The sequence below is a fragment of the Nerophis lumbriciformis genome, linkage group LG02, assembly GCF_033978685.3.
Source record: "Nerophis lumbriciformis linkage group LG02, RoL_Nlum_v2.1, whole genome shotgun sequence".
NCBI lineage: Eukaryota > Metazoa > Chordata > Actinopteri > Syngnathiformes > Syngnathidae > Nerophis > Nerophis lumbriciformis.
This window is the reverse complement of record NC_084549.2, coordinates 43,220,156-43,247,417: the sequence shown is the minus strand read 5'-3', so window position 1 is coordinate 43,247,417 and position 27,262 is coordinate 43,220,156. Positions and strand designations below refer to the sequence as shown.

General features: G+C 40.2%; 1 protein-coding gene across 7 annotated transcripts in view; it reads right to left on the bottom strand.

The window, feature by feature from the left end:
• Positions 1–21,359, bottom strand: part of LOC133608074 (RING finger protein 122-like) — a 38,528-nt gene extending 17,169 nt beyond the window's left edge. Inside the window, exons 1-3 of one of the 7 annotated variants that reach the window (XM_061963269.2) lie at positions 21,132–21,358; positions 6,128–6,812; positions 413–569 (exon numbers count right to left, since the gene is read on the bottom strand). In XM_061963269.2, coding sequence (XP_061819253.1) covers positions 413–522 — 110 coding nt within the window. In that variant the 5' untranslated portion in view covers positions 523–569; positions 6,128–6,812; positions 21,132–21,358. Of the gene's footprint in view, positions 1–412; positions 570–6,127; positions 6,986–21,131 lie in introns of those variants that run through there. The other 6 variants (XM_061963261.1, XM_061963286.1, XM_061963279.1 and 3 more) reach the window with 6 other exon arrangements.
• Between the last annotated feature and the right edge of the window lie 5,903 nt (positions 21,360–27,262).

Genomic DNA, 27,262 nt, shown 5'->3' with positions numbered 1-27,262 from the left:
TAGCACGCTAGTGTTTTAGGAATGTGCTACAAAAATATGTGTGTCTCGAAGTTTTGGACTGTGATGTCATTAGGGTTAGAAAAAACACTAATTACAAATTCATTAAGTCTTAAGTGGTTGTAAAGTTAATAAAAAAGTCTTAAAGCATTGCAACTTTTGCCGCAGCTTTTTGAAAATGCTCCCGAGAAATTGGCCATTTTAGGTCGCAATAATGACGCAAAAAAAAAAGCTTGTGGAATCCTGGAGGGACTGACTTAGGTTCAGTGAAAACTCTAAATTGTAAATATGAGTGAATGGTTGTCAGTTTGTGTTTCACACCTGTATTTGACTAGTAATAAGCTATATAACATACCTCCATGTATAATACTGTATACACACTTCCTAGTAAAATGAGTGAAACCCAATGATATACCTGAACAAGTAGCAGCAAAAGATGAAGCTGAGCATGAGAATAAAAAGGCCGATGCCCAGAATGATGATGTAGACGTTGAGCGGCAAATGGAAGAGCTCTTCAGATGTCATCTTGCAGGGGGGTTCTGAGTTCTTCTATTCTAGGTCACAACGGCACCCTGAAAAGATGGGGTAAAAGAGAAAAAGTAAACTTAAATAACATAGAATAAAGTATAAAATAGCATGGCCATATTATACTGAGCAGCCTGGACAGAGATCTTGATATTTTGTATGGTAATTTCAATAAACTAACCTGATGTGCCTTGCATGTCATCATGACAAATAGTGATAACATAAAATAAATATGCATATGTATCCATTAAAATGTTATAAATGTATTTTCTTAATGATTCTAATCATTTTAAACTTGTTTCCGTTTAGCAGAGTTTGGAACGTGTCATGGTTGTACTGGTCTTGACCCTAGAACGCAGAGACTGTAGGCAAAGTGCAGGTAAGAAGTATTTAATAACAAAATATAGTGTTCAAAATAGACACATCAAACATAGGGAAAGCAGTGCTGCAAGGAGGTTTAAAGCAAACAAACAAAACAATTGTCGACAGGGCTGGCCTGAACTGTATCCTGATTGGCAACCAGTAACAGGTGTGTTCTAATTGCCAAACAGGGACAGGTAAGGAAGCCGGCGCTCAGACTGGGCAACAGTTGACAAAAGGAGGAAGTGGAACTGAAAATAAGAGCGCTGGAAAGGAAACAACACAAAGTACAGGAACATGAATAAAGTCCAAACCTATCATGACAAGTCATGGTAAATGGGTTGTACTTGTATAGCGCTTTTCTACCTTTTTAAGGAACTCAAAGCGCTTTGACACTATTTCCACATTCACCCATTCACACACACACATTCACACACTGATGGCGGGGAGCTGCCATGCACGGCGCTAACCAGACTCATCGGGAGCAAGGGTGAAGTGTCTTGCTCAAGGACACAACGGACGTGACTAGGATGGTAGAAGGCGGGGATTGAACCGGTAACCCTCAGATTGCTGACACGGCCACTCTCCCAACTTCGCCACGCCGTCCCAGTCATGATATTTTCTTAAGTAGAACTTGCTGAATTTACACACTTCCTGATCAAATACCCTGTACAGGGCAAAACCCTTCAATCAGTATGGCCTCTACTGTAATTACGCAAACCTTCATAAACTAGGTTGAATGTTGCACTTATTATACACCATGACTTTCTACAGTCCGTGCAATTTATTTGAGGTATGTGCGACATCATTATTCTTGCTATCGGACAATAAACTGCAGAGAAATGCCAAAAAGTACGTTAAGGCGCACAGTACTCGGGCTCACCCGGAAGGGGGTGTATGTGAGCTGGCGGGGCCTTGCCGCTGCCATCTTTCTCCTCGAGGCAGAGCGCAACCAAAAGAAAATATGAACTTTTACTATAAAATAACACCTTTTCTTGGAAAAAGTCAGGTGCATGGACTTTGTATTCAGATAAACGTAAGACTACAAATGACTTTCAGTTTTATCAACAAAAAACAATTCAATGTAGTGTCTTTATCTATTTATAATATGTAGTAGGGCTGCAACGATTAGTCTACAAATGTCGACTATGACATTTGTCCCCGACAATTATATTTGTCAACAATAGTCGTGACGTCATCACTCGTGTTTTTCCAGGCGGATGTGAGTTACTCGCAAAAACAACGCCAGTGATAACATGTAAAGTTTGAGGATATTTCCTCTTATTCTTGTTAAAAACATGCATACCTTGTTTATTTTACAAAGCAGACCTTGTTATTATGGCAGTACATCTGTGATACGCGAGTATTTAAAGCGGAGACATGATGTCGGACGTATGAGGGGGGGTTACGGTCTCAACCTCGGTAAGAGTGTTAGCTTCTACCTTGCGAGCAAGTTAACAAGATTGAGACGAAGTTGTGTGAAAAAAAACTTTAACTATCATTTTAGCTAAAGTCAGCCAGCTAAACTTTGTCTACGTCAATTCAAGTAATTTTTTAAAGCAGCGTCAATTTACAATGCCGAAAAAAAAAAAGAAGCACTTTAACAAACGCGAACTGAACAAACTGACAGGCACCAATGGTGAGGTATCATAAGATTAAACATACAATATATTAAATAGCCAACATTTTAATAATTAATCAAAGAATAATTATACACTGTGGAGGGGGGCGTGGCCTGCGGACCTGCAGCGAAGCCGGGTGTGCGAGGGCCGGCTTCGAGATCAGCGACAGGTGTGTAGATGGCCCACCTGGGCCTGCTTGTCTAATCACCTGTCGCTCTGTTAAAAGGCAGCAGCCGGGGTGGAGAGGAGAGTTGGAGTTGGAGCACGAGCGAGAGCAAGAGGGAGACAGACAAACACAACCCCATTGCTCAAAAGCAAAGACAATTTATTGAAAGATAAACAGTATTGTAAACCTGGACGAGACTGTCATGTCAGTACATACACATTGAGTCTATTAGAGTGCTAAAACTGCCAAGAGTTAATCAATAGTCAATAAACCAGTGTGCAGCTGTTTAAACATCACAAAATGATTTTCTTTTTGAAGAAGTTAGATTTTGTGTGTTTTTTGTTTTTATTGCTGCTATTTTAACTGGGTTTTTAATAAATACTTAAACAAGGTTAATTGTTTTTATAGCACTTTGCCTTTCCTGTCTTTTAAATGGACAACATTGTATTAGTCATTTTAATTTTTGTAACAACACAGTTACAGTATAAATAAATATTTATGAATGAATTAGTCACCGTTGTGGTCCGTAAGCACATGCCTAAAATAACTTAAGCTGCATTTATAAGTCGATGGAAAAAGTAGAGCCATTAAATGTGTACGCTTTATTATCTGATTAGTCGACTAATCGTTAAGATAATTGTTGACTAATCAAAATAATCGTTAGTTGCAGCCTTACTATGGGGTACGTTGCTTGCAGTTCTCTGCCAAAACGGAGCCATGTTTTCCTAAGAGGGAGCAACCACAGCAGTAGTTGAATAGCTATTAACTTCCTGTGTAGGAGTAGTTAACAATGGCAACCGAAGCACCATCCAGATCTAATGAAACTAATCAATGATGAACGATCAGCCACTTTATTGCTCTGAAACCACTCATATGACTGCTTGTATTTTCCTATTGCCTATTTTCTTTTCCTGAGACGCTCTTCATTTTGTGTCATTGTCTTTCCAAAAAAAAGTACTTAAAAACAAGTAGAGGTCTGCATCGCTGTTGACGCACGGATATAATTTTTGGGAGGTTTAGATCAAGGAAGGAATTACAGTAGTACCTCAATTTACGAGCACGATTCATTCCACAACCTAGCTAGTAACTCTGAACACTTGTATCTGAAAGCAGCCCTGCTCATTGAAATTAATTGAAATTGATTGAATTGCTGATTGGCCCTACCAAAACAACTGAATTTTAACATGGAACATGACTTTTAAAATGAAAAACTAAAATATTTTTGAAATACATTACAATAGCATTTACTACTAAACAACTACAATAGTTTTATTTAATAATGTAATCATTTTGTTCAGCGTTTACCTGCTTGTTACAAGAAACTTGTTTTCATAGAGCTGGCAACACTGTCTCCGTGAAGTAGCAATAGAAACTAGAAAATTGCTGTTTATGTTTCACCCAGATTAAAAGTCGGTTAACAACAAGTGATATGCATGTCTGCGTACCAAAGGTAATGCTCAAACATCCAGTTTGTTAAGTCAGGACAAGACAGAACAAACTGAAACACGGAATCTGCAGCTTCTCTATATTTTTATGGATAAATGGTCATCATTTGGGCTTGTGTGTGGCTTTTTCTACTGCCATCAGGTAGGATATACCGGTATACAAAAATCAAAACTGCAAAGGAGTCAGTGCCTCACCGCATGTCTCCGATCGACGATGCCTGTAATTCGATAAAATGAATTGAAACTGTGTTTTTCAATATCTGTAAGGAGCATATTATAGAATTTAGAGCAGGGCTCGGGAAACTTTTTGGCTGAGAGAGCCATGGAAGCCAAATATTTTAAAATGTATTTCCGCGAGAGCCATATAATATTTTTTAACACTGAATACAACTAAATGCGTGCATTTTTAAGTAAGACCAACATTTGAGTATAACACGTCTGCTATTCTTTTTTATAATTTTTTTATTCTGAAACTAACCAATAATGTATAAAATACTTCTTATCATTAATGCGACTTCTTGAACAGGTGCGGTAGAAAACGGATGGATGGATTAAAATGCATGAAAATGTTTTATATTTTGAACGTTATTTTTAACACTGATTACCAGTGGAATTATTCATTACTTATTGTGTTAAGCAATGTCAGCTAAGATTAATCTGAGAGCCAGATGCAGTCATCAAAAGAACCACATCTGGCTCTAGAGCCATAGGTTCCCTACCCCTGATTTAGAGTATTAATATAAGCATTTTAATGCTTTTTATGAGTGAGTCCATTATTTACTATTTGTTGTCATTTGCTGGAGGTCTTGGAACGTAACCCCAGAGAATAGAGGGGATCTAAGAATAAGCTTCTCCCACAAAACATTTGTGGAGTTAATCCTTTAGTTGCTCACTTTGCTATTGGCGCTCTGGCCTGTTTTGCAGAGATTGGGAAATTTTGTATGGAGTCATGTACAACAAATTAATTATTGTGGCCCTGACAAATATCATGCATCTCTGACCCAAGGAAGCCAATGTAGCGCAACTCTTTTAGAATCGTTTCAGTCTCCCAGGCCAAGTTTGACAATAGTTCTCAAACTTTTAGACCTTATTTCTTAGGCTGGGGTCAAATCAGTGCATGATAATTGTTGATCTAAAAATTACCATGTCTGATAACATGGTGCCCCTGGGGCCAAATCCGGTCCAGGAAGGACCATACCGGCACCCAAGTTAATTTCAAAACTCTGGAGACAAACATTTTTGCAGCAAATTACTAAAAACAGTAGCGTTCTGCTGTTGTAAAGATAAACATGTAAAAACATTGACCTTTAAACTTGCTAACAAACGTAAAACACTGGGGTCTAAACATGTGATGTACATAACTGAAGCGTTCCTCAAGGCACCCATGAGTCCTCTCCTTTTGGCAGTTACACGTTGTTTTCGTATTGTGATCTATGTAACTAAGGTGTTGCTGTAGCGTTTACTTTAGATGCCATCAGTAATTATTTGTTCAACTTCTTTAGTTATGCTTGTGGTGTTCCTCAAATTTAAATTTTAGGTCCTTTCTTTTTCATCATTCGGGCTATTCAACTGGTGGCACAACATTTCAGTTCATTTTTGCAGAGAATTCCTCAAAACACTTTAGTGCTGTCATAAATTATCTTTGACTAACTTTTTGCAGAAGGACCTTAAAAACAGCAGAGCATGCCTCCAGCTCTGACAAAAATAAATAGACCAAAATCAAATGTCTACAGAATATACATATAAGACTAACAGTGAAGGGAGAAGTTCGGCCCCCAAGAATTTTGATTTCAGGAAAGACAATTTGAAGATCCCTATGGTGTACTGAACTGACCTTTACTACCTGGGCCTACTGGCGTTGTTTTATAACGAATCAGGTCCTCCCTTAGAGGTTTCAGTAAAGAAAATAAGTGTTCCTATTATTATACAAAACATATTTTGCTAGTAACTTGAATAACATGAACACAATCATAATCACAGAACGGCGTTTAAATGAGAAAAAGAAAACCTACCGTTACACCACTGGACGAGTGGCAACAAATGTTGATGGCAGAGATGTGAAAAACAGACGTGGTGACCTTTGTCTCTCCAGCAACTTGGGAGTGACTCTTACATGGAACAATTAGCTGTGGTTTGATTTGTCCTGATGAATAAAAGGTGCAGTCCGTCCAATTCTTGTTAGTCGTGAGCACAGACTCACAATTTCCTTAAGAAGGCATAACCGACTGCTAATTTGTCCTCCAATGATTCAGCCAAAAGATGTGACACAAACATCCCCCTTAGTGCACAGAGGATGGAACAAGAGTCCTCAAATGTCTTCCTGCTGGACACCGACAACAGTCTTGAAGCTTGAAAAGAAAAGGATGCTCATGTCTACAAAGAAGAATACTCCAATGGTCATCCAGCGATGAAGCTGTACAGTAGCTGAGCAGTACCTGCGTTGTGCTTTGTCTCCCACTCAAAACATTGTCACGAGGCTCTCTCTCTTTCTCCCCCTCCTTCTTTCTCTTCTCCTCTTTTAGATCTCCACGTCGCTTGTCCTCCTCTCTGGCTGTGAAAACCTGCCGTGGCCAATTATGGAGACACAAAGGGAAGGGACATGGATGGGTTCCCCAGCAGCAGCAGCACAGGCAGCCAAGCAAGTAGCCTCAGTGTTCCTGTGGAAAGCAGTACTTCATCTCTTCGTCTGAAGTCCTGCTGTTGAGACACAGCACAAGAAGATAATGTGGATAATGCTGATTTCTCACATCAAGGCTTCCGTTCCTTACGTCGTTGTCTCTCGTCTTACTTCTCATCTACGGAGCTCTCAGTTTGTAAACAGATCCACGCTCATGTGATTCGCTGTCTGCATCCCAACTCTGTTTTCACTGCCCCCTCCTTCCTGCTTCCTCCTGCTCACTGCCACCCTTTGGCTTTTTTTTTTCCACCTCCCCCACTTCCTTCTTCTTCCTTTGCAGCTGCAAGCTATTATTGAAGTATCACTTAAGAAGACATACGTGGAAACAGATTGCAATCTAGTCGTTACACAGAGGTGGGAGTAAGTCAATGTATTACAAGTCTCAAGTACGTCTCTAATCTTTGATCTCAAATCAAGTCACTAACCAAGAAAGGTCAAGTCAAGTTTAGAGTATTTATAAGAAAGATCGAGTCAAGTCTCAAGTCGACCGATTTTTGAGTGTTTCCAAGTCATTGACATTGAGCTAGAATAATATGTTCCACTTATCAAACCCACAATCTGACTTTACTCTGTTTAACATGTGTATCTATCCATCCCATCCATTGTTTACCGCTTGTCCGTTCCGGGGTCGCGGGGGGTGTTGGAGCCTATCTCAGCTGCATTCGGGCGGAAGGCGGGGAATGGACAAGTCGCCACCTCATCGCAGGGCCAACACAGATAGACAGACAACATTCACACTCACATTCACACACTAGGGACAATTTAGTGTTGCCAATCAACCTATCCCCAGGTGAATGTCTTTGGAGGTGGGAGGAAGCCGGAGTACCCGGAGGGAACCCACGCAGTCACGGGGAGAACAGGCAAACTCCACACAGAAAGATCCCGAGCCCAGGATCGAACCCAGGACCTTCGTATTGTGAGGCACATGCACTAACATCTGTTTCACCGTGCTGTATCTAATGCAGTGTTTTTCAACCACTGTGCCGCGGCACACTAGTGTGCCGTGAGATACAGTCTGGTGTGCCGTGGGAAATTATCCGGTTTCACCTATTTGGGTTAAAAATGTTTTTTGCAAACTTGTAAATATAGTCTGCAAATGATGTGTTGTTGTTGAGTGTCTGTGCTGTCTTGAGCTCGGCATAGTAACCGTGTAATACTCTTCCATATCAGTAGGTGGCAGCCGGTAGCTAATTGCTTTGTAGATGTCGGAAACAGCGGGAGGCAGTGTGCAGGTAAAAAATGTGTCCAATGCTTAAACCAAAAATAAACAAAAGGTGAGTGCCGCTAAGAAAAGGCATTGAAGCTTAGGGAAGGCTATGCAGAACAAAACTAAAACTGAACTGGCTACAAAGTGAACAAAAACAGAATGCTGGATAACAGCAAAGACTTACTGTGGAGCACAGACAATGGACATCCGAACATGACATGACAATCAACAATGTCCCCACAAAGAAGGATAAAAACAACTGAAATATTCTTGATTGCTAAAACAAAGTTGATGCTGGAAATATCGCTCAAAGGAAGACATGAAACTGCTACAGGAAAATACCAAAAAAAGAGAAAAAGCCACCAAAATAGGAGCGCAAGACAAGAACTAAAACACTACACACAGGAAAACAGCAAAAAAGTCTAAATAAGTCAGGGCGTGATGTGACAGGTGGTGACAGTACAGTACACCAGTGACGTGCAGTCATCATGGAAAGAAAAAAAAAAGGAAAATGAAAAATGTTTTATTAAATTGTTATATGTATCCAGTGATTATACTATAAAGTTATTTTCCATTTAACTTCACCAGTTTTAGATTATTTTTATTTAAAATCGCTGAATTTTCACATTTGCCGTTCAAATATTGAGAAGAGACGGTGCGGTGAACAGCAGCCAGTTGAGGCACGTCACTCAGTTGAGCCTCACCATGGATTGCGGACTCGGCTAACTGCTGGCCTGCTGTGCAGTGAGACTGTATTGCTATATGAATTATATTATAAATTTCCATAGTTTAGTTAGCTGAGGTATATAATGTACAGTGTATTTTTTCAACAACTGTATGTGTGTAACGTATTTCTTGTGCTGAGCGATCATAAAATGGCTGCAAAAGACGCACTGGCAGAGGCTCGCAGTAATCCCGCCTCCTGCACCTCCGCCGTAGAATGCACCACCTGACGGAAGTGTTATATCAACTAAAGCCCACACTTAAACTTTCCACGTGCAAGATTGAATCTATTTAAAAAAGTTATTTAATAAGAAGCCAAAAAGTGCAAAAACAATAATGTTCGTGTTGGAGGAGTTGTGAATGACTGCAGGGCCACAACATTAGGTGCACTGCAGGTGCACCTAATTCACAACTCCTCCAACACGAACATTATTGTTTTTGCACTTTTTGGCTTCTTATTAAATAACTTTTGTAACCTATTTTTATGGGCTTTCCTCTTTGTGATGTTAAGTTCCTGTTATGCGCTATTATACAGTATATGCCTTGAGCTCTTATTTTGAAGGCGCTAAGAGCGGAAGTGTTGACACGTTGGAGTGGAGCGGAGGTTTTTGAAAGAAGGTAAATAAAGTGGTCCTTGTGTAAACTGGAGCCTCCATGATTGTTATTTTGTAGTTTCATACAGTATAGGCGACATTTATAAACCCTCGGTTACAGTTTTTTAAATAGATTCAATCTTGCACGTGGAAAGTTTAAGTGAGGGCTTTAGTTGATATAACACTCCCGTCACGGGGTGCATTCTTCCAGCACAACGGCGGCGCATGGACTTCATTTATAAGTAAAGGTAAGACCATAATAACGTTATTTTTATTAAATGTGCTTTTTTGTGTGCTACAGTTTGTATGTGTAAAGTTAAAGTTAAGTTAAAGTACCAATGATTGTCACACACACACTAGGTGTAATGAAATTTGTCCTCTGCATTTGACCCATCCCCTTGATCATCCCCTGGGAGGTGAGGGGAGCAGTGGGCAGCAGCGGCGCCGCGCCCGGGAATAATTTTTGGTGATTTAACCCCCAATTCTAACCCTTGATGCTGAGTGCCAAGCAGGGAAGAATGCTGGTATGAGCTTTTAAACATAACCCGTTAACTGCTGCCAATCAAATGGTGAATAAGATACTCTTTAGGGTTCATATGTTTGTAAATCTGACTGTGATGAAGTCAGTGCCTCACCAGCCATGAACCTCACCGCACGTCACTGCAGTACACCTACTTTGAGACAAGAGCTATATTGATACATAGTATGCTTTAAAGTCATATCCAACAATTGCGACGACGACTTTTTACTGTCAACCGAGTTTCGTTTTTTAATGATTTCTGCTGGTGGTGTGCCTCCGCATTTTCTCAACGCAAAAAATGTGCCTTGGCTCCAAAAAGGTTGAAAAACACTGATCTAGTGCATTTAAAATGTATAGCATTCTCAAATATGTTTAATTCAGAGCAAAGTAGTTTCAGTGACAATTCTAAATGCTCTTGCTTTAACTTAATAGTTAAAGTGAAGGCGCGGACTTGACAGGCGATCATTACTCACAATTTTTCCTCCCTGACGGCTTATAAGTAAAATGCTTACACACAAGAACGATGTATGTTAAGTGTTAAATGGTAATTGCTCAGATGTTAGAGCGGCCCTGAAGGCAAGGGAACCTGGTGGTCCGACACCAGCTTCCGCCATCCTAGTCACGGCCGTTGTGTCCTTGGGCAAGACACTTCACCCACCTTGCTCCTGATGGGTCGTGGCTAGCGCCTTGCATGGCAGCTTCTGCCATTTGTGAATGTGTGTGTGTGAATGGGTGATATAGCCCTTCATTTGTGATTGGGCTGTATAAATAAACTTTGATTTATTGATTGATAGTAAAAGCGCTATATAAATACAGATCATTTACCATATGTTAACAATGAATGCATAACTTCAGCAATGTTGCGCTATCACGCATGTAAATAATAATTATTCCTGCGACACGACAGCCGAGCCCTTACGCGCCTTTCATTATACCCCATTAACACACAGTTGTTGGATCAACGTTGGGTCGACGACTTTTATCTGCCTCTCGCCGAGGGGACAACAGCAGTTAGTCACTCTTTTTTGAGTGGTGGCAAAACGGTCGGGCCAACAGCGATTAATTATGTTATATGTATATATACATATATATACATATACATATATATATATATATATATATATATATACATATATATATATATAAAGTATTTAATTTCCATCTGCTTTTTAGGTCTTAAACAAGTCAATGTTTGCAGTGTAAGGTGCAATGCGGTTGTTATCATCAGGTGAAGACTACAAAGTTCCGTCACTGTGTCTCTATTAATAAACTACGTTCAGGTGGAAATAATATTAATGTATGGCTTTCAGAGCACAGACCTTTTACATGTCATATAAAATATATTATATAAATCAATACAATCAATTGGCATTCAGCTGGGTGTGCATTTTGTAACAATAGGAATTGGTATTTGTGTTTATTATGCACACGAAGTATTTGACGGACCAGAGGCCACATTGAATGGTATGTATTGTATGTATATGTGTCTGTGTAGTGTCCATCCAAGCATTTTCTACTGCTTGTCCCAGCTGCAGGGTGGACCCTGCACAAGTACACCCTGGACAAGTCGCCACCTCCTTGCAAGGCCAACACAGATATACAGACATCCATTCACACTCACATTCAAACACTAGGGGGTACTATATAAACAAAAACACCCTGTGAATACTTCAATTTTCACTTTTTTGAGTGGATTAATATTGGCCTGTGAATTACTGGATTGTTAAGAGGAAGGTTGATGAAGCGCGGTAGCGGCGTTTGTGAATAAATCGTGTTCACTTAAAACTGACACTAACCTGAATTGGCGTGCGTGACTTTGAGGAGAAAATATTGTTGTGTCACAAACGTTTGTATGGTGTTGCTTAAATTTTTGTGATTAATCCAAGCTGATTATTATCTGCCCCTGTCTTTTTTTCACGTGTATTAGCGGCGCTTGAACTGCATGTGGCAGAATGTCATAATCACGACAGTCAACTGAATAAAAAATAAATACCGATATCCGTATCATTTGTCCAGAACCTTAACGGTCTTCCTGAATTGACCCATTTAGGAACCCGTCTAAAAATATTGTCCTCTTCCGCACTTCCCTTCCACAGTTTCAAGCTCCTCAGAGGTCTGTACATGGAGAAAAAGATCCTCCAGAACCTCTTGTTTTTTGGTCCCTGGCAGCTGTCTATTGAGGAGCAACTTTAACATCAGTGTTTTCCTGCTCATATCTTAATATCTGCCTCATCATCACCATAGCATCACTGTTCATATCAAAGGATGTACCAAATTAACAAAGGTGACAATGTGTGTCCGAGTTAAGAAGGTTATTCAGTTGTTGAATTATAGCGTTGTGAGCAATTATTCATGAATAACTCAACAATCAGAAGTTGTCTCGGTTGACACTGAAGTGTAACAAATATGTTAATACTAAAAAATTACAAGCACCATCTATGTTCCTGTTAGTTGAAAACATTTATTTAGTACCAGTACCGGTAGTTTCATTACAACCTTGAGAGCACATATTTATAACAAACTCACAGGTTAGGAGTTGACACATGAGAAATCTTCTGGTGTTGAGCTGTATCAAAGTTATACATACAAAAAATCATTAAAGTCATCTTTTTTTAGTTAAAAAAAATTGTTATAAGTAAAAGAATTACAGCATTGGGAGCACATATTAAAAGAAACTCACCGGTTAGAAGGGTGTCAAACCGGATCGACAGCTGTATCAAAGATATTCATACAAACTAATTGGCATCATATTCCTCAAAGTTAAGAAACAGTTTTAAAATAATGAATTACTGTTCTGAGAGCACATAGGCAACTGTATTTACAGAAAATTTACCGGATAGAAGGTTGGAAAATTGGAAGGACAGGTGTTGAGCTATATCAAAGATGTTCAAACAAAAACATTGGCATCATCTTCCAGTGGGACAAACATTCATTCAGCTTTCAACTCATTGAGAGTTAAAGGGGCCTATGATGTAATTTGTTTTTACTGACTTAAATGTTACAAAGTTGAATAATCAAAGTCAATCATAAGGTTTATGCATTTTAGCATGAGCTTGCACACAGTTTTGGATGTTTTTTTGCGGGGTTTTCCAGTCTGGCTACATAGTGACATCAATGCGAGGTGGCTGTCCTTATTTGCACATTTGTTCTGAACTCTCAAGTCAGGAGCAGAGGGGGTGAAACTCCTCCCCCTTCTGCTAAAATTGAATTTACCCCAATAACAACAAACTTTTTGTTCAACAAAGAGTGTCAGGGTTTTCCCAGATGCAGACAATTTACTGCAAAGTGACTCATACAAACTATGAATATTAATATGAAAAACAACATAAAGGTAATGTACAGTTCATTGGGTAATACTGTAGGTCTTTGAGAATCAGAGGGTCTGAATAAAAAGGGAATGTTCTAAATTCTGTTGGCTTTCATCTGTCCAGATCCTTTTGCGAACAACCTATCCTGGCAAAATCTTTGGGGAAGTGATTATTCAATGCAATCACCGCGATTGAAAGAGAGTCCAGGGAGTTTCCTCATAATCAGCGGCGGGCCGTGCATTTTACACCTTTAGGCCTTCAGCGATGTCGTACTGAGTCCAACTTTAATAAATACCTCTCATAATACAATACTTTATGTCACCGCATGACCACGGCTGGCGAAATACTATACAGAAATACACTTGCGCACTCAATAGTGTACAAAACGGGCTATTTTCCGGTGCAAAATCCCTAAACTTGCATCAGCAATTAAAATATATCTCTACGTGGTACTGTCAAAATTAGAATTAATTTAAAAACATATTAAACGCAAAAAAATAAAGAAATTTAACATTTTAACTAATAATTTGCATCATCCATTGCAAGCAAAAGGCAAGGGTTCAATTAGAAGTGGCAGACAAACACTTTCACCGGTTGGGACGTGTTAGCTGGCTTGGAGGTCGGCCAACCTTGTCTCACGAGATCTAGCTTCTCCTAATTGAAAATGGCCTTGCAAGTATATATCTGCAACCAAGTCAAGGTTTTGCTCTTCTTCGGCCATTGTGCGTTAAAAAGTGAGCAGATATCAGATTTCTTTGTTAGCCAAGTCTGGCTTTCAGACAGCGCTGGCTACAAGCTAGCTGAATTCTGATTGGATAAAACCTCTGACGTAAAAACAGCAACACTGGAGCCTAATATGGCTTGAAGGGAATATGATGAATACTTTTATTTATTTAGGGAAGGTAAATTAACTTTTATCATCTCCTAATCATGATTTATGTTAGGCCAGTAAAGAAGGCCTTGCTGGGCCACCACTGTTCAAAAACACCTACAGTAAACATATGATCCGTCACTGCAGATCATGGAAATGGTGAATGGGTTATACTTGTATAGCGCTTTTCTACCTTCAAGGTACTCAAAGCACACTATTTCTACATTCACCCATTCACACACATATTCACACACTGATGGCGGGAGCTGCCATGCAGGTCCTAACCATGACCAATCAGGAGCAAGGGTGAAGTGTCTTGCTCAAGGACACAACAGACGTGACTGGGATGCTGGAAGCTGAGGATCGAACCAGGAAACCTCATGTTGCTGGCACGGCCACTCTACCAACTGTTCCACCGTGGTTTATTGTTTATGTTGCCAGTGCTCCTAAGCCTACCTTAGTTACGTTTCCTGTTGCTAGGAGAATTTAGCATGTTTTACACCTGGTTTCGTTTTATGATTATTGGTCCCACCTCCTACCGCCCTACATATGTCCTTTTTTAAACACATGTCACCGTGCAGTCGGCAGGGTTGCATTGTTTGTTTATCACGACAAGTTAAGTTTTTGATCTGGTAAGCTGAGCTAGTTTAGATTCTTCGGTGCATTTCCAGCTGCACGTCATTTATTTGTGGAAAGATTCTTACCTGCACGCTGCATCTCCTGCCTGTCCTTCCGCATCCAAGGGAACACAATCCTCGCTACGGCGTGAGCCGAATGCAACAGAATGCAACCGTCGAATAAAGAAGAGTTGCTCGCAAAAAACGAGAAGTGAAGGATCTTTACAGAGATGAAAGCTGACACACACACAGTGGTTATTCCATGAGGACGAAGAAATCGAGGACGAGGAGGTCATCTTTCTGGGGGGTGTTGAGGCATGGAGCTGGTTTTTTTTATCTCAGACTTTGACGGCAGCTTCTCCGTCACCACATTAGCCTAAGCACGGTATGTCGGACACACACTTAGTAGCTGAGTCACGAGCAGGGGCACACATACGGAGATGCGGGCGGCACGCGACACGCTCAATTCGGACTCTATTTCCAGCACTTTCTGCCAATTTCCCTCCACTTAATGAAATTAACGCAAAGGTTGCGGATAACATGGACATTTTCAGTGTTAAAAAACACAGTTAGTCTCCACTCCCAAAGGATCAAACTCTGCCTCCCAAGGCTCAAGCTCCGCCCCAAATACCCAAGCTCGACCCACTCCACACGCTTCCGAAGCTCTTGCACTCCCTGGTTCCCCAACAATGCCGGTTACCAGGCTTCCCAAATTTCTCCCACCCGTGGCCTCTTCTCCCGCTAAGGTCACAAAACAAACTCCTCCACCAGCTCAAATTGGCATTTGGAATCTGTTTCCTGAGGGTGGGGGTGCTAGTGCTGGTAGTGGTTCAGCGGGGCAAGCAGAGCTCCTTCCACCGAGGTCGCTACCTGCCCCTCCACCAGCGGGGGCGCTTTCGGCCCCGGCTCCACCTCCTGCTCCAGCTCCAGCGTCTCAATGTACAGGGCACACTCCAGAGAAGTACAGCGTGCCGTGGATGGACGACTGGTACCAGAAGGTGCTGGTGATGGAGGAACCATCTTGTCCGGCAGTGGGTCAGCCGACGCCATCATCTCCACAACCTCCAGCCAAGCTCACCCAAGAAGCCAGTTCAGCTGCAGCCAAGCTCTCTTAAGACAAGCTCGCTCCAGCTTTGACGCCCGCTCAAGCCAAGCAGTACTACGTCCAGCCAAGCTGCCACCATTACCGCCAGTTCCAGCCAAGCTTGTCCAAGCAGCGATGCCTGCTCAAGCCAAGCTCGCTCCAGCTTCAAACCCTGATCAAGCCAAGCTCACCCCAGCTTCAAAGCCTGCCCAGCTGCACGTTGACTTTGTATTTTGCCTTTTCTTTGTGGATGAAAACATTCTTACCTGCACGCTGCATTTCCTGCCTGTCCTTTTTGCATCCTGGGGAACACAATACTTGCTATGACGTGACCTCAACTCAACAAAACAGGCCGCATGCCTATAGCACAGTGGGAATGACGACACCATGCCAAGCTGTAGTCCATTTAAAGGTGAAGATCCCTACAGCAAAGAGATCATCAGTGCGAAAAGGGCAATTAGTGGAAGGGAATGTAATTTGCCTGTCAATGTGGAAGGTGACGTGCATTGCACAGGCAGTGATTACGTCACACGCCAGCGTGATGATATGTAGAATGGTGTGCTCTGTACCCTTCAAAACAAACTCCGAAACAGTGTTAATTTCGTTGACTAAAAATGTTTGTCTTCATTATTGTCAATGACCTATTTTCCCTTGAGAAGATTAAGAGGATAACATGAAAACAAACACATGTCGACTAAAACAATGACAAAATTAATAGATAGATAATTTAGTCAACAAATTAAAACGAGATGAAAATGTCGACAGACGAAATTCAATAATATTTAATTTTGTCTTTAAGGGGGTGGGTCAAAATTTCTGATCACAGTTGGAAAAGCGTGTGGAAAAGCACAAAGGGGATCCAATCAATACTAATGTCTTAGTAAGGTGTTTAGATTTTTCACCGGGAAAAGTAAGAAGCAATACAATACATCAATACAATATGGACGCACTTCACCTTTGCCGCGGTAGACAACAAAATGTGTTATAAACACATGGCTCAATTTTCCATCCATCCATCCATCCATTTTCTAACGCTTGTCCCTTTTGGAGTCACGGGGGTCGCTGGAGCCTATCTCAGCTGCATTCGGGCGGTAGGCGGGGTACACCCTGGACAAGTCGCCACCTCATCACAGAGCCAACACAGATAGACAGACAACATTCACACTCACATTCACACACTAGGGCCAATTTAGTGTTGCCAATCAACTTATCCCCAGGTGCATGTCTTTGGAGGTGGGAGGAAACTGGAGTACCCGGAGGGAACCCACGCAGTCACGGGGAGAACATGCAAACTCCACACAGAAAGATCCCGAGCCCGGGATTGAACTGAGGACTACTCAAGACCTTCGTATTGTGAGGCAGATGGACTAACCCCTCTCCCACTGTGCTGCTTAATTTTCTTCCGCAAAAATGCAACAAAGGCAAAGCACCATCTGCAAACTAACCACCAGGAAATCTTTGCAACAGTAAGTAGGCTGAAATGACTCCTACTGTATTATATTACCGTTAAAGACGGTAGAACAGGAGCATGACCGCTTACTTTACCACGTTTGAAAATAAATACTTACTTAAAAACAAACTACTTTTGTAGTAGACCATGATGCCACGAGCTGAGCCAAGCCTACCCGCCGATACTTACTATACCTGTACAGTTCAATTTAATCAATGTTCAGCTGATGTTCTGTTCAGCTATTAATTGCACAACTAGACAACCCAAAAGAGGAGATGTGTCATTTCTCAAGCAAACACAAAGAAAAACAGTTATGTGAGACATTTATATGTTAGTTTTACAACACTGTTTGCTGTATTCACACAGGACAATGGCCAAGACGCCAATTATTGTGCACACTCAGTGTAGTTGTACACAATATAGAATACAACTAGTTTGTTTGTTCTTATGACCATAACCATGCACACATATTTTCAGACTGTTGAGAGTGTTCTTTTTTTAATTTACCAAACTATAGGTCAGTGATATTTTTGTTTGGTCATAATTGTCTAAATAAATCGTAAATCTACATGATAAAATGTACACATTACATTTTAATGATGGAACGGTAAATACCTACAATGTTATTGAACAAATAGTTAAAATATGATTCCTTTAAGTTATGCACTTCAAATTGCCAACAGTTCATTTATACAACTTTGTGTATGTAAATAATGTAACACTATTTTATAGCGGTTCTCATTAAATTCTTAATAGTAAGATTTGAGCATCAAATACATGTTTATTTCCTGTTAAAAATATATAATTATTTTAATACAAGTGAACACTCGGAGCAAGTGAATACGTTATACCCCACCATGCACCTTGCTCTACCCAACTCGTTTGCTTGATATAATGGCGGATGATCTGCATACTACAATCTATTGAATGCACGTTCATAACATAACTGAAAAAAATTCTGATGCTTTAATTAGTCTTTTATTTTGAACTGATTCTGAAATAATGTGATGCACCATATTCAGATGTATTTAAATGGATCTGTATATGCTAAGTTATGCAGAGTTGATTTATCATGTTGTACATTAAATGTAATAACCTTAATACAAATTGTATCAAGACAACTTCAAAGATGCGTTATCATTCATACATTATATTTTAGTTGACTAAAATGTACTGTACTTTTAGTTGACTAAAATGTTGAGAAATGTTGTCCACTAAAACTAGACTAAAATGTACTGTACTTTTAGTTGACTAAAATGTTGAGAAATTGTGTCCACTAAAACTAGACTAAAACTACATTTATTTAGATGACTAAAATATGACTAAAGCTAAAATAAATTTTTGTCAAAAGACTATGACTAAAACTAAATTAAAAACTGCTGTCCAATTTAACACTGCTCCAAAGAACTTTAGATAAAACAGAGGTAATTGTTGCTATTGCAGCGACAAACGTTCTTCTTATCGGCGCACATGAAGTTTAAATAGCATCTTAAAGAGAAACAAACGTGAGGATGGCCCCGCTAGCATCAGTGCTACATGGACAGCAAACAAAGGACAACAAACTATGCTGGCTGAGTTTAACTGTGTGCATACGACAGATAAGTTAAACAAAGCCTTTTCTAAATGGACAGCCACCGCACGTAGGACACTTAACATCTGTGAAGAACGAGCGCCGCAAGATGTCGTTTATATCGCCAACTACCGTCGTAAAAACTACCTTGGAGGTACTTTGTCCAAAAAAGAGATCAGCACTGTCATCTGAAAAGGTAAATAAGCTTGTTTAACAACTGGTTAAACTAAGGAAAAGTAAATGCAGATGTAAATGGTGCACCATGTAAATTAGTTTATGGTGTGTTTATTACATTATTTGTCATTATACTGTACATCTGTACAATGTTGTTCTATATTATTTTAAAGACTTTCAAAATATGCACTTAAGTCTTACAATACTTACTGTCACCAAGTGTTGAGTGCAGTTCCATAAAAAAAGTTTTGTTTTATGTAGGGCTGTCAAATTTAATGAGTTAACTCATGTGATTAATCACAACAATGACCACATTAATCATGAACACACTTAGATTAATCATGCAATTTATTTTGACAGTCAAGCTCTTTACCTTTACCAATATATGGTCAGTTATCACATCAATGCATACGTCAGTACAAAAATGATTGAGGAGACTCCGACTCGAGTGCTCACTGGCAAGTTTACCTTCAAAAATACAGCCTGAAAGAACTTTTGATAAAACGATTACCAAGTTTTGTGCAAATAAATGACATGTCTTCAAGTAAAACATTTAAAAACGTTCCTAAATTACATTTGTGTACAAATACTGGGGTCTTTTCTCGAGCTAATTTCAATGACACAAGCAATAATCACCTGTAATTAATCATGAATAATTCAAATTCCAAAATGTGATCAATCTGATTTTAATTTTTTTTATTTTGGCATGCCCATTTCTAGACAATGTAAGGGCCGATATTGGTGGGGAAAAAAAGTATGATTAAAAAGGGTATCCCAATACAACTTTTACACCTCCGATACGATACCAGTATTGGAGCCTCGAGCCTGTACCGATATTAATCAGATATGATATCAGCACGAATCATAGTACATATTTTTATTATTTTGTAATGTCACATTACAAAATAATAAAAATGTGTACATTTTTCTAACAATTCACACTGCTAATGTGAAGTGTTAGAAAAATACTTGATCAAGTGACATTACTCAGAAAAAAATGGCAGGTATGAATAAAAACACTAACCATTGTTTTTTAGCAACACCTAGTGGTCACAATAATTCATTACTGCATTATGCAGTAAATTAAACACATTACAAGTATCCAGTAACAAATTAATATATTTTTTTACTAGATACTTTCCAATATGCTTCTCCTTTGGATATTTTGTATCTCCCAGGTGTCATACTTGGGAGATACAAAATAATTTTAAGTTGCCGAGACATCCTGGAAATAATGTTTGTCAAGAAAGTACTTTATTCTTCCTTGCTAAATATATTTGTTCTTTCAATTTTGGCAAAAAAATTGGACTACATACAAGTACATATCATCTAAACTTTAATATTATCTGATCATGCAACATGATATTCCAAGCATATTTTTGGTTATGAAAAATAAATACTTAAAGATTTCCTTGTCATCTTGACTTACTGTAGGATTTCAAAGCATGGTATCCACAATAATCACATGCATATGCAGTTGTATGACAATATGAGGGAATAATAATGAGGCAATTAGACATTTATGTCCATATACAATACAGGCCAAAAGTTGGGACACACCTTCTCATTTCAATGCGTTTTCTTTATTTTCAAGACTATTTACATTGTAGATTGTCACTGAAGGCATCCAAACTATGACACCTGTGAAGTGAAAACCCTTTCAGGTTACTACCTCTTGAAACTCATCAAGAGAATGCCAAGAGTGTGCAAAGCAGCAATCACAGCAAAGGGTGGCTATTTTGAAGAAACTAGAATATAAAACATGTTTTCAATTATTTCACCTTTTTTTGTTAAGTACATAACTCCACATGTATTCATTCATAGTGTTGATGCCTTCAGTGACAATCTACAATGTAAATAGTCATGAAAATAAAGAAAACCATGAATGAGAAGGTGTGTCCAAACTTTCGGCGTGTACTGTATATTGATGGTTACAGGCGGTCCTCATGAGGGCAGCCAGAACTGTGATCTGGTCCTCAATGAAATTTAGTTTGACACCTCTTTAAATTTGTTCCCCTTTAATATGCTGCTATAATTAGTTGGCACTTGACAAATGTGTCTTTAGACTGCAGTATTGTTCAATTAGGGACACTTATTATGTATGTCTAGCTTGTGCGCTATTGTGTGCTTCGCTGTTGTGTAGCTGCTGGCTCCTATCAGCCTGTAACCTACCATGTTTACCTTTGGTTAATGACTGGACTAAAATACAAGAAAAGACCAACCTTGTGTGCTCATTGGAGGACATTTAGATGGCTGCCCAACTTTGCACAAGAAAACACGCTGCAGGACTGCTTGTATCGGAGATTTTAGATCCAAGACAATATTATAACGACCTGCTGGGGTTTGCTGTTGTGTTCTTGAGTGAGTGATAGTCAGAGTTCCCATTGTCATGAACGTACCACGGATAGACGTGTGTGTGCAAGGAACGAGATAAGTTGAGCTGTGTTAGCATAGGTTGCTCAATAAACGTTTGAAAAGAACGTCAGACTTTGTGTGCACTTCTTCTGCACGCTACAGTTGACTTTTATTGAGCAACCTATGCTAACACAGCTTAACTTATCTCGTTCCTTTCACGTGCACGTCCATCCTCGTCCCTCATTTCCGCAACAACGAGCGCTTCCTCACTCTTCGCCAATCACCTTAGAGGCGTGGTACGTTCAGGACAATAGGAACTCTGAAGATCACTCACTCAGGAACACAACATCAACCCTAGCAGGTCATTACACTGTCACCCGAGTCTTGTTTTTTTAAATGAACCAACACAGATAGACAGACAACATTCACACACCAGGGACCATTTAGTCTTGCCAATCAACCTACGCCCAAGTGCATGTTGTTTTGCACTAAGAATGTTTTGAATAAGTAGCAATTTGAAAATGCATACTATTTTGAGTTGGTATAGTAGCAACTTAAAAGTTCATTTTGTTGGATTTAATATTTGAAAGGAATACTTTCTTTTTACAGAAAAGGGATGTATAGCAATAGTAATTGCTTGTATGTGTTGTGTTCCTACTCGGACGGTTTCTTCTGCGTCCGGCATTGCGAGCTCGATCCATCCATCCATCCATCCATTTTCTACCGCTTATTCCCTTCGGGGTCGTGGGGGGCGCTGGAGCCTATCTCAGCTACAATCGGGCGGAAGGCGGGTTACACCCTGGACAAGTCGCCACCTCATCGCAGGGCCAACACAGATAGACAGACAACATTCACACTCACATTCACACACGAAGGCCAATTTAGTGTTGCCAATCAACCTATCCCCAGGTACATGTCTTTGGAGGTGGGAGGAAGCCGGAGTAGCCGGAGGGAACCCACGCAGTCACGGGGAGAACATGCAAACTCCACACAGAAAGATCCCGAGGCAGGACCTTCGTATTGTGAGGCAAACACACTAACCCCTCTGTTCCACCGTGCAGCATAAATTCTTCTTTCCAGGTGTTTTTTTGTTTGGTTGAAACTTTTATTAGTAGATTGCACAGTACAGTACATATTCCGTACAATTAACCACTAAATGGTAACACCCTAATAAGTTTTTCAACTTGTTTAAGTCGGAATCCACGTTAATCAATTCATGACTTGGCAAGATTCACAGAGTCCATACACCATTGTTGAGGGGTTTTAATCCATCAATCCTCGTACCTCTTGCCCTTGTATTTTCAATTTCTCCAATTAAGATAAGAATTTAAGTTGTTTTCTACTTTTTACATCCATCCATCCATCCATTTTCTACCGCTTGTCCCTTTTGGGGTCGCGGGGGGGTCGCTGGAGCCTATCTCAGCTGCATTCGGGCGGAAGGCGGTGTACACCCTGGACAAGTCACCACCTCATCACAGGGCCAACACGGATAGACAGACAACATTCACACTCACATTCACACACTAGGGCCAATTTAGTGTTGCCAATCAACTTTGGAGGTGGGAGGAAGCCGGAGTACCCGGAGGGAACCCACGCAGTCACGGGGAGAACATGCAAACTCCCCACAGAAAGATCCCGAGCCCGGGATTGAACCCAGGACTGCTCAGGACCTTCGTATTGTGAGGCAAGTGCACTAACCCCTCTTCCACCGTGCTGCCCCTACTTTTTACAATCTTCCGAAATCCATCCATCCATCCATTTTCTACCGCTTATTCCCTTCGGGGTCGCGGGGGGCGCTGGAGCCTATCTCAGCTACAATCGGGCGGAAGGTGGGGTACACCCTGGACAAGTCGCCACCTCATCGCAGGGCCAACAAAGATAGACAGACAACATTTACACATTAGGACCAATTTAGTGTTGCCAATCAACCTATCCCCAGGTGCATGTCTTTGGAGGTGGGAGGAAGCCGGAGTACCCGGAGGGAACCCAGGCAGTCACGGGTAGAACATGCAAACTCCACACAGAAAGATCCCGAGGCCGGGATTGAACTCACGGCTACTCAGGACCTTCGTATTGTGAGGCAGACGCACTAACCCCTCTTCCACCGTGCTGCCCATCTTCTGAAATTGTATTACTAATTTGAAATCATTAAATCAATGTGAGAATTTGGGTTTATTTTTCCTGCTACAACATGAAAAAAATGTGGGTTTTGTTTTTCATGTTAAAGCAAAAGTAGATATGCCATGATGCCTGTGTAAATGTGCATGAAAACATTTGAAAAACTAGCAGGGATTTGATCAAACAACAAACAGTGTACACATAATTTTAAAACTGAAATTGAAATAACAACTGTTCGAAAATACTAAATAAGCCGAACAATTACGTTAATTAAATGTCACATGTGTCATTTTCCCTTTTATATTAAACCTGTCAAGACAGGGTAATTAATGTCTGTCCACTAGAGGACAGTGCAGGATCACATTTGAGATGAAACACCGGACTCAGCAGAAAATGGCGCAGCTTTTGTTTTTGTTTTTTTTCCAAAGTTGAAGCTGATCAAGCATGGACAACAGTAACAAAATAATTGCAGTAAATTAATAATAATTCACGAACAACCATGACCGTGAACATATATATTCATTACAATAGTGAACTATATTTATATAGCACATTATCACAAGTAAAAACACATACTTTTTAAACATCACAGTGAATACAATGTCAAGTTTTTTGAACGATAGATTAAAAGTCAGATTTTAATTTACAACGAAATTGAGTTGATGAGTCGATGACAGTGGGATGGACGTTTATGTCCACGCGCGTGGAGGTCAACACCCTCATGTGTTGCAATGACCATATTTATGTAAATGAAGTGTCATGCTTCAACCAGACAGAACGAGATTTAACCAGCCTTTAGCTGACTGTGCGCCAAACGTCACGCGTGTAACAATACAGTCCAGCACTTATACGAACACTCAAGCTCTTAAGGCAGCTGAACACTTCCACTTTCGATTTGGCCGACTTAAAACAACATGTTGCCCAGCATAATTCAGGGGAAGACAATTTATTTGATTTATGTCAAAAATTATTTCATTTTACTCACCTAAAACAAACTTGTATTCTTAAACTCAACGTGAAAGTTTGAATGAGTATGTTTAGCTTGCTCTTATTATAGTCGACACACTATTGAGGCAGAACATGTCAGTTTTATCCTCGTTCAAAGTCAATTAAATGATATACGTTACAATAAATCGTGATGTATTCGTCACAACACTTAAAAAAACACAATAACAATAACTTAATGTATCACTCATTATTATGTTACTGCTTGATTTACACATTTCTGTCAGACTTTCACCCCGGTATTGACTGATGTATTTATTCATTTTTTATTTGTCTACTTACTTTTTCATATTCTTTTACTTTTTTTAAATTTATTTATGTATTTACACTTATTCTTTACAACGTTCTAACGTCATACATTCTTTTTTGCATATGACAACTGAAAATATTGTATCTACACTCTTTGATTGATTTTATTTTGAATTATAAATAAATGATAAATGGGTTGTACTTGTATAGCGCTTTTCTACCTTCAAGGTACTCAAAGCGCTTTGACACTACTTCCACATTTACCCATTCACACACACATTCACACACTGATGGAGGGAGCTGCCATGCAAGGCGCTAACCAGCACCCATCAGGAGCAAGGGTGAAGTGTCTTGCTCAGGACACAACGGACATGACAAGGTTGGTACTAGGTGGGGATTGAACCAGGGACCCTCGGGTCGCGCACGGCCACTCTTCCACTGCGCCACGCCGTCCATTATGATTGTTTTATGATTTTGTTTTCAGATTTCAACATGAATTATCTCTGATTATTTTATAATTTTATTTTTGCCTTCTTGTAATTTTATATAAATCACTTTGAATTGCCTTGTGTACGAATTGTGCTCTATAAATATAGATAGATAGATAGATAGATAGATAGATAGATAGATAGATGGATAGTACTTTATTGATTCCTTCAGGAGAGTATATGGGGCGGTATAGCGCGGTTGGTAGAGTGGTCGTGCCAGCAACTTGAGGGTTCCAGGTTCGATCCCCGCTTCTGCCATCCTGGTCACTGCCGCTGTGTCCTTGGGCAAGACACTTTACCCACCTGCTCCCAGTGCCACCCACACTGGTTTAAAAATGTAACTTAGATATTGGGTTTCACTAAAGCGCTTTGAGTCACTTGAGAAAAGCGCTATATAAATATAATTCACTTCACTTCCCTCAGGAAAATTACAATTCCAGCAGCAGTGTACAGAATTGAGATTTAAAAAGTAAATAATGGGGGGTATAAATGGAAATAAAATAGAAAATATAACAATAAGAATAAAAATAAAAAGCAACAATAAGAATAAAAATATAACAGTAAAAATCTGAATATAACGAGAGAAACTAGGCAGTATAGTGACCATGTTATGAAAATGTAAATATATACTTGCCTTGCCTTTTCTTTCCCTATCTCACTGCTATATTGTTTTTTCCACTTCCATCCATCCATCCATTTCCTACCGCTTTGTCCCTTTCGGGGTCGCGGGGGGTCAATGATTTATTATTTTTGTCATTCTTCCAACACCTTTCCCCTTGCCTGTCATCGTGAGCTGTTAATATTGGACAATTGTGATACCTAAACACAGGAAGTGTACAAACTTTTTAATGACAACAAGTAAACAGTGGGTGTCAATAAATGCAAGTGAATTATCAGGACTGGGCATGAAGAATATGATTCAATCATCTCTGCTACTCCCTTTGGGACATGTTAAGCGAGTGTAAACAAACAAACCGAACAGTGCTTTAAGATGGTGCCAGCATGAAGGACAATCCTCATGAAGTGACACATAGATAATAGGCTTTATCAATCATATAGACTCGGATATAGGCCAATCGGGACACGCACGCCAACATTACACTTCTTATCACCTCGGAAAAAGTCATAACCACAACAATACCGGCTGGATCGTGATTTATTTATTGTAGTTACAAGTGCACCTGCTGCAATTGACAATGTTGCGCGTCTACAAACAACAAGCGCTTCAAAAAAAAAGAATGTCATGCATTTTCCAAAATCCCTATCTGTGCATGAACGCTACATGCGTCGACTGTGTTGCTGGGTAAAGTCCGAGACGCCCTTAAGAGAAATCCTGAGTGAATGACTACTAGACTGTCTTTCCCCTACACACCAAATCCAGTATTTTTCCATCAAGTAGCGCGCTGGACCACGTGACCGCGGTGGGTGGGTGCGGAGGGGGGAGGAGTAGGAGGCGAGCGAGCGGGGCCGCTGTCATGTTGCATCCTTATTGACAGCAATGCACTGACTCTGTGCTCCGGCCATGTTGCGCCGTCTATTTCGGTTTCTTCTCTTCGGGGTCCAAAAAAAGTCCACCTGTCGCTTTTTGCTACAGCCCCCCACCCCCTTCACCATCCTGGAAACGTAATTCTCCTGCAGGTCGTTTTTATAACCTCGTGCGTTCGTGATCGTGTAACCACGCCCACTCGTGGCTGGTGGAAAATTACCAGCTTACAAGCAACAGGCAACATGAACGCTACTTGCAGGGGATCGCATCATGCAAAGCGGCAGCGGGCTTGCAAGAGAGGGAGAAAAAAAAACGGGCTGCTTTTTGTATTATGTCAAGTCTGGAAATAACTACGAGTGGATAAATATATTTATTAGGATGACTTTTTACGTTTCGGCGCTCATGCAATATCGTGAAAGAAAGCAACAGTGCTCGATGACGGCATTAAATATGTATTTAAGTTGTTGTGTTCCAATAGAAGAGTCATGAAGAATCCATTCTTACATAGGAGTCTGCCCTCTTTTTTCTCTCCGGGCGGAGTGGTCGCGTGGGCGCTTGAGCCAATTGAAAGAGACAGGCAGCTGCGTCGTCCAATGAGAGCGCATTACGGAATTGTCCGCCAAAGCTGTGGCCAATCAGAGCGGCGCGGGGG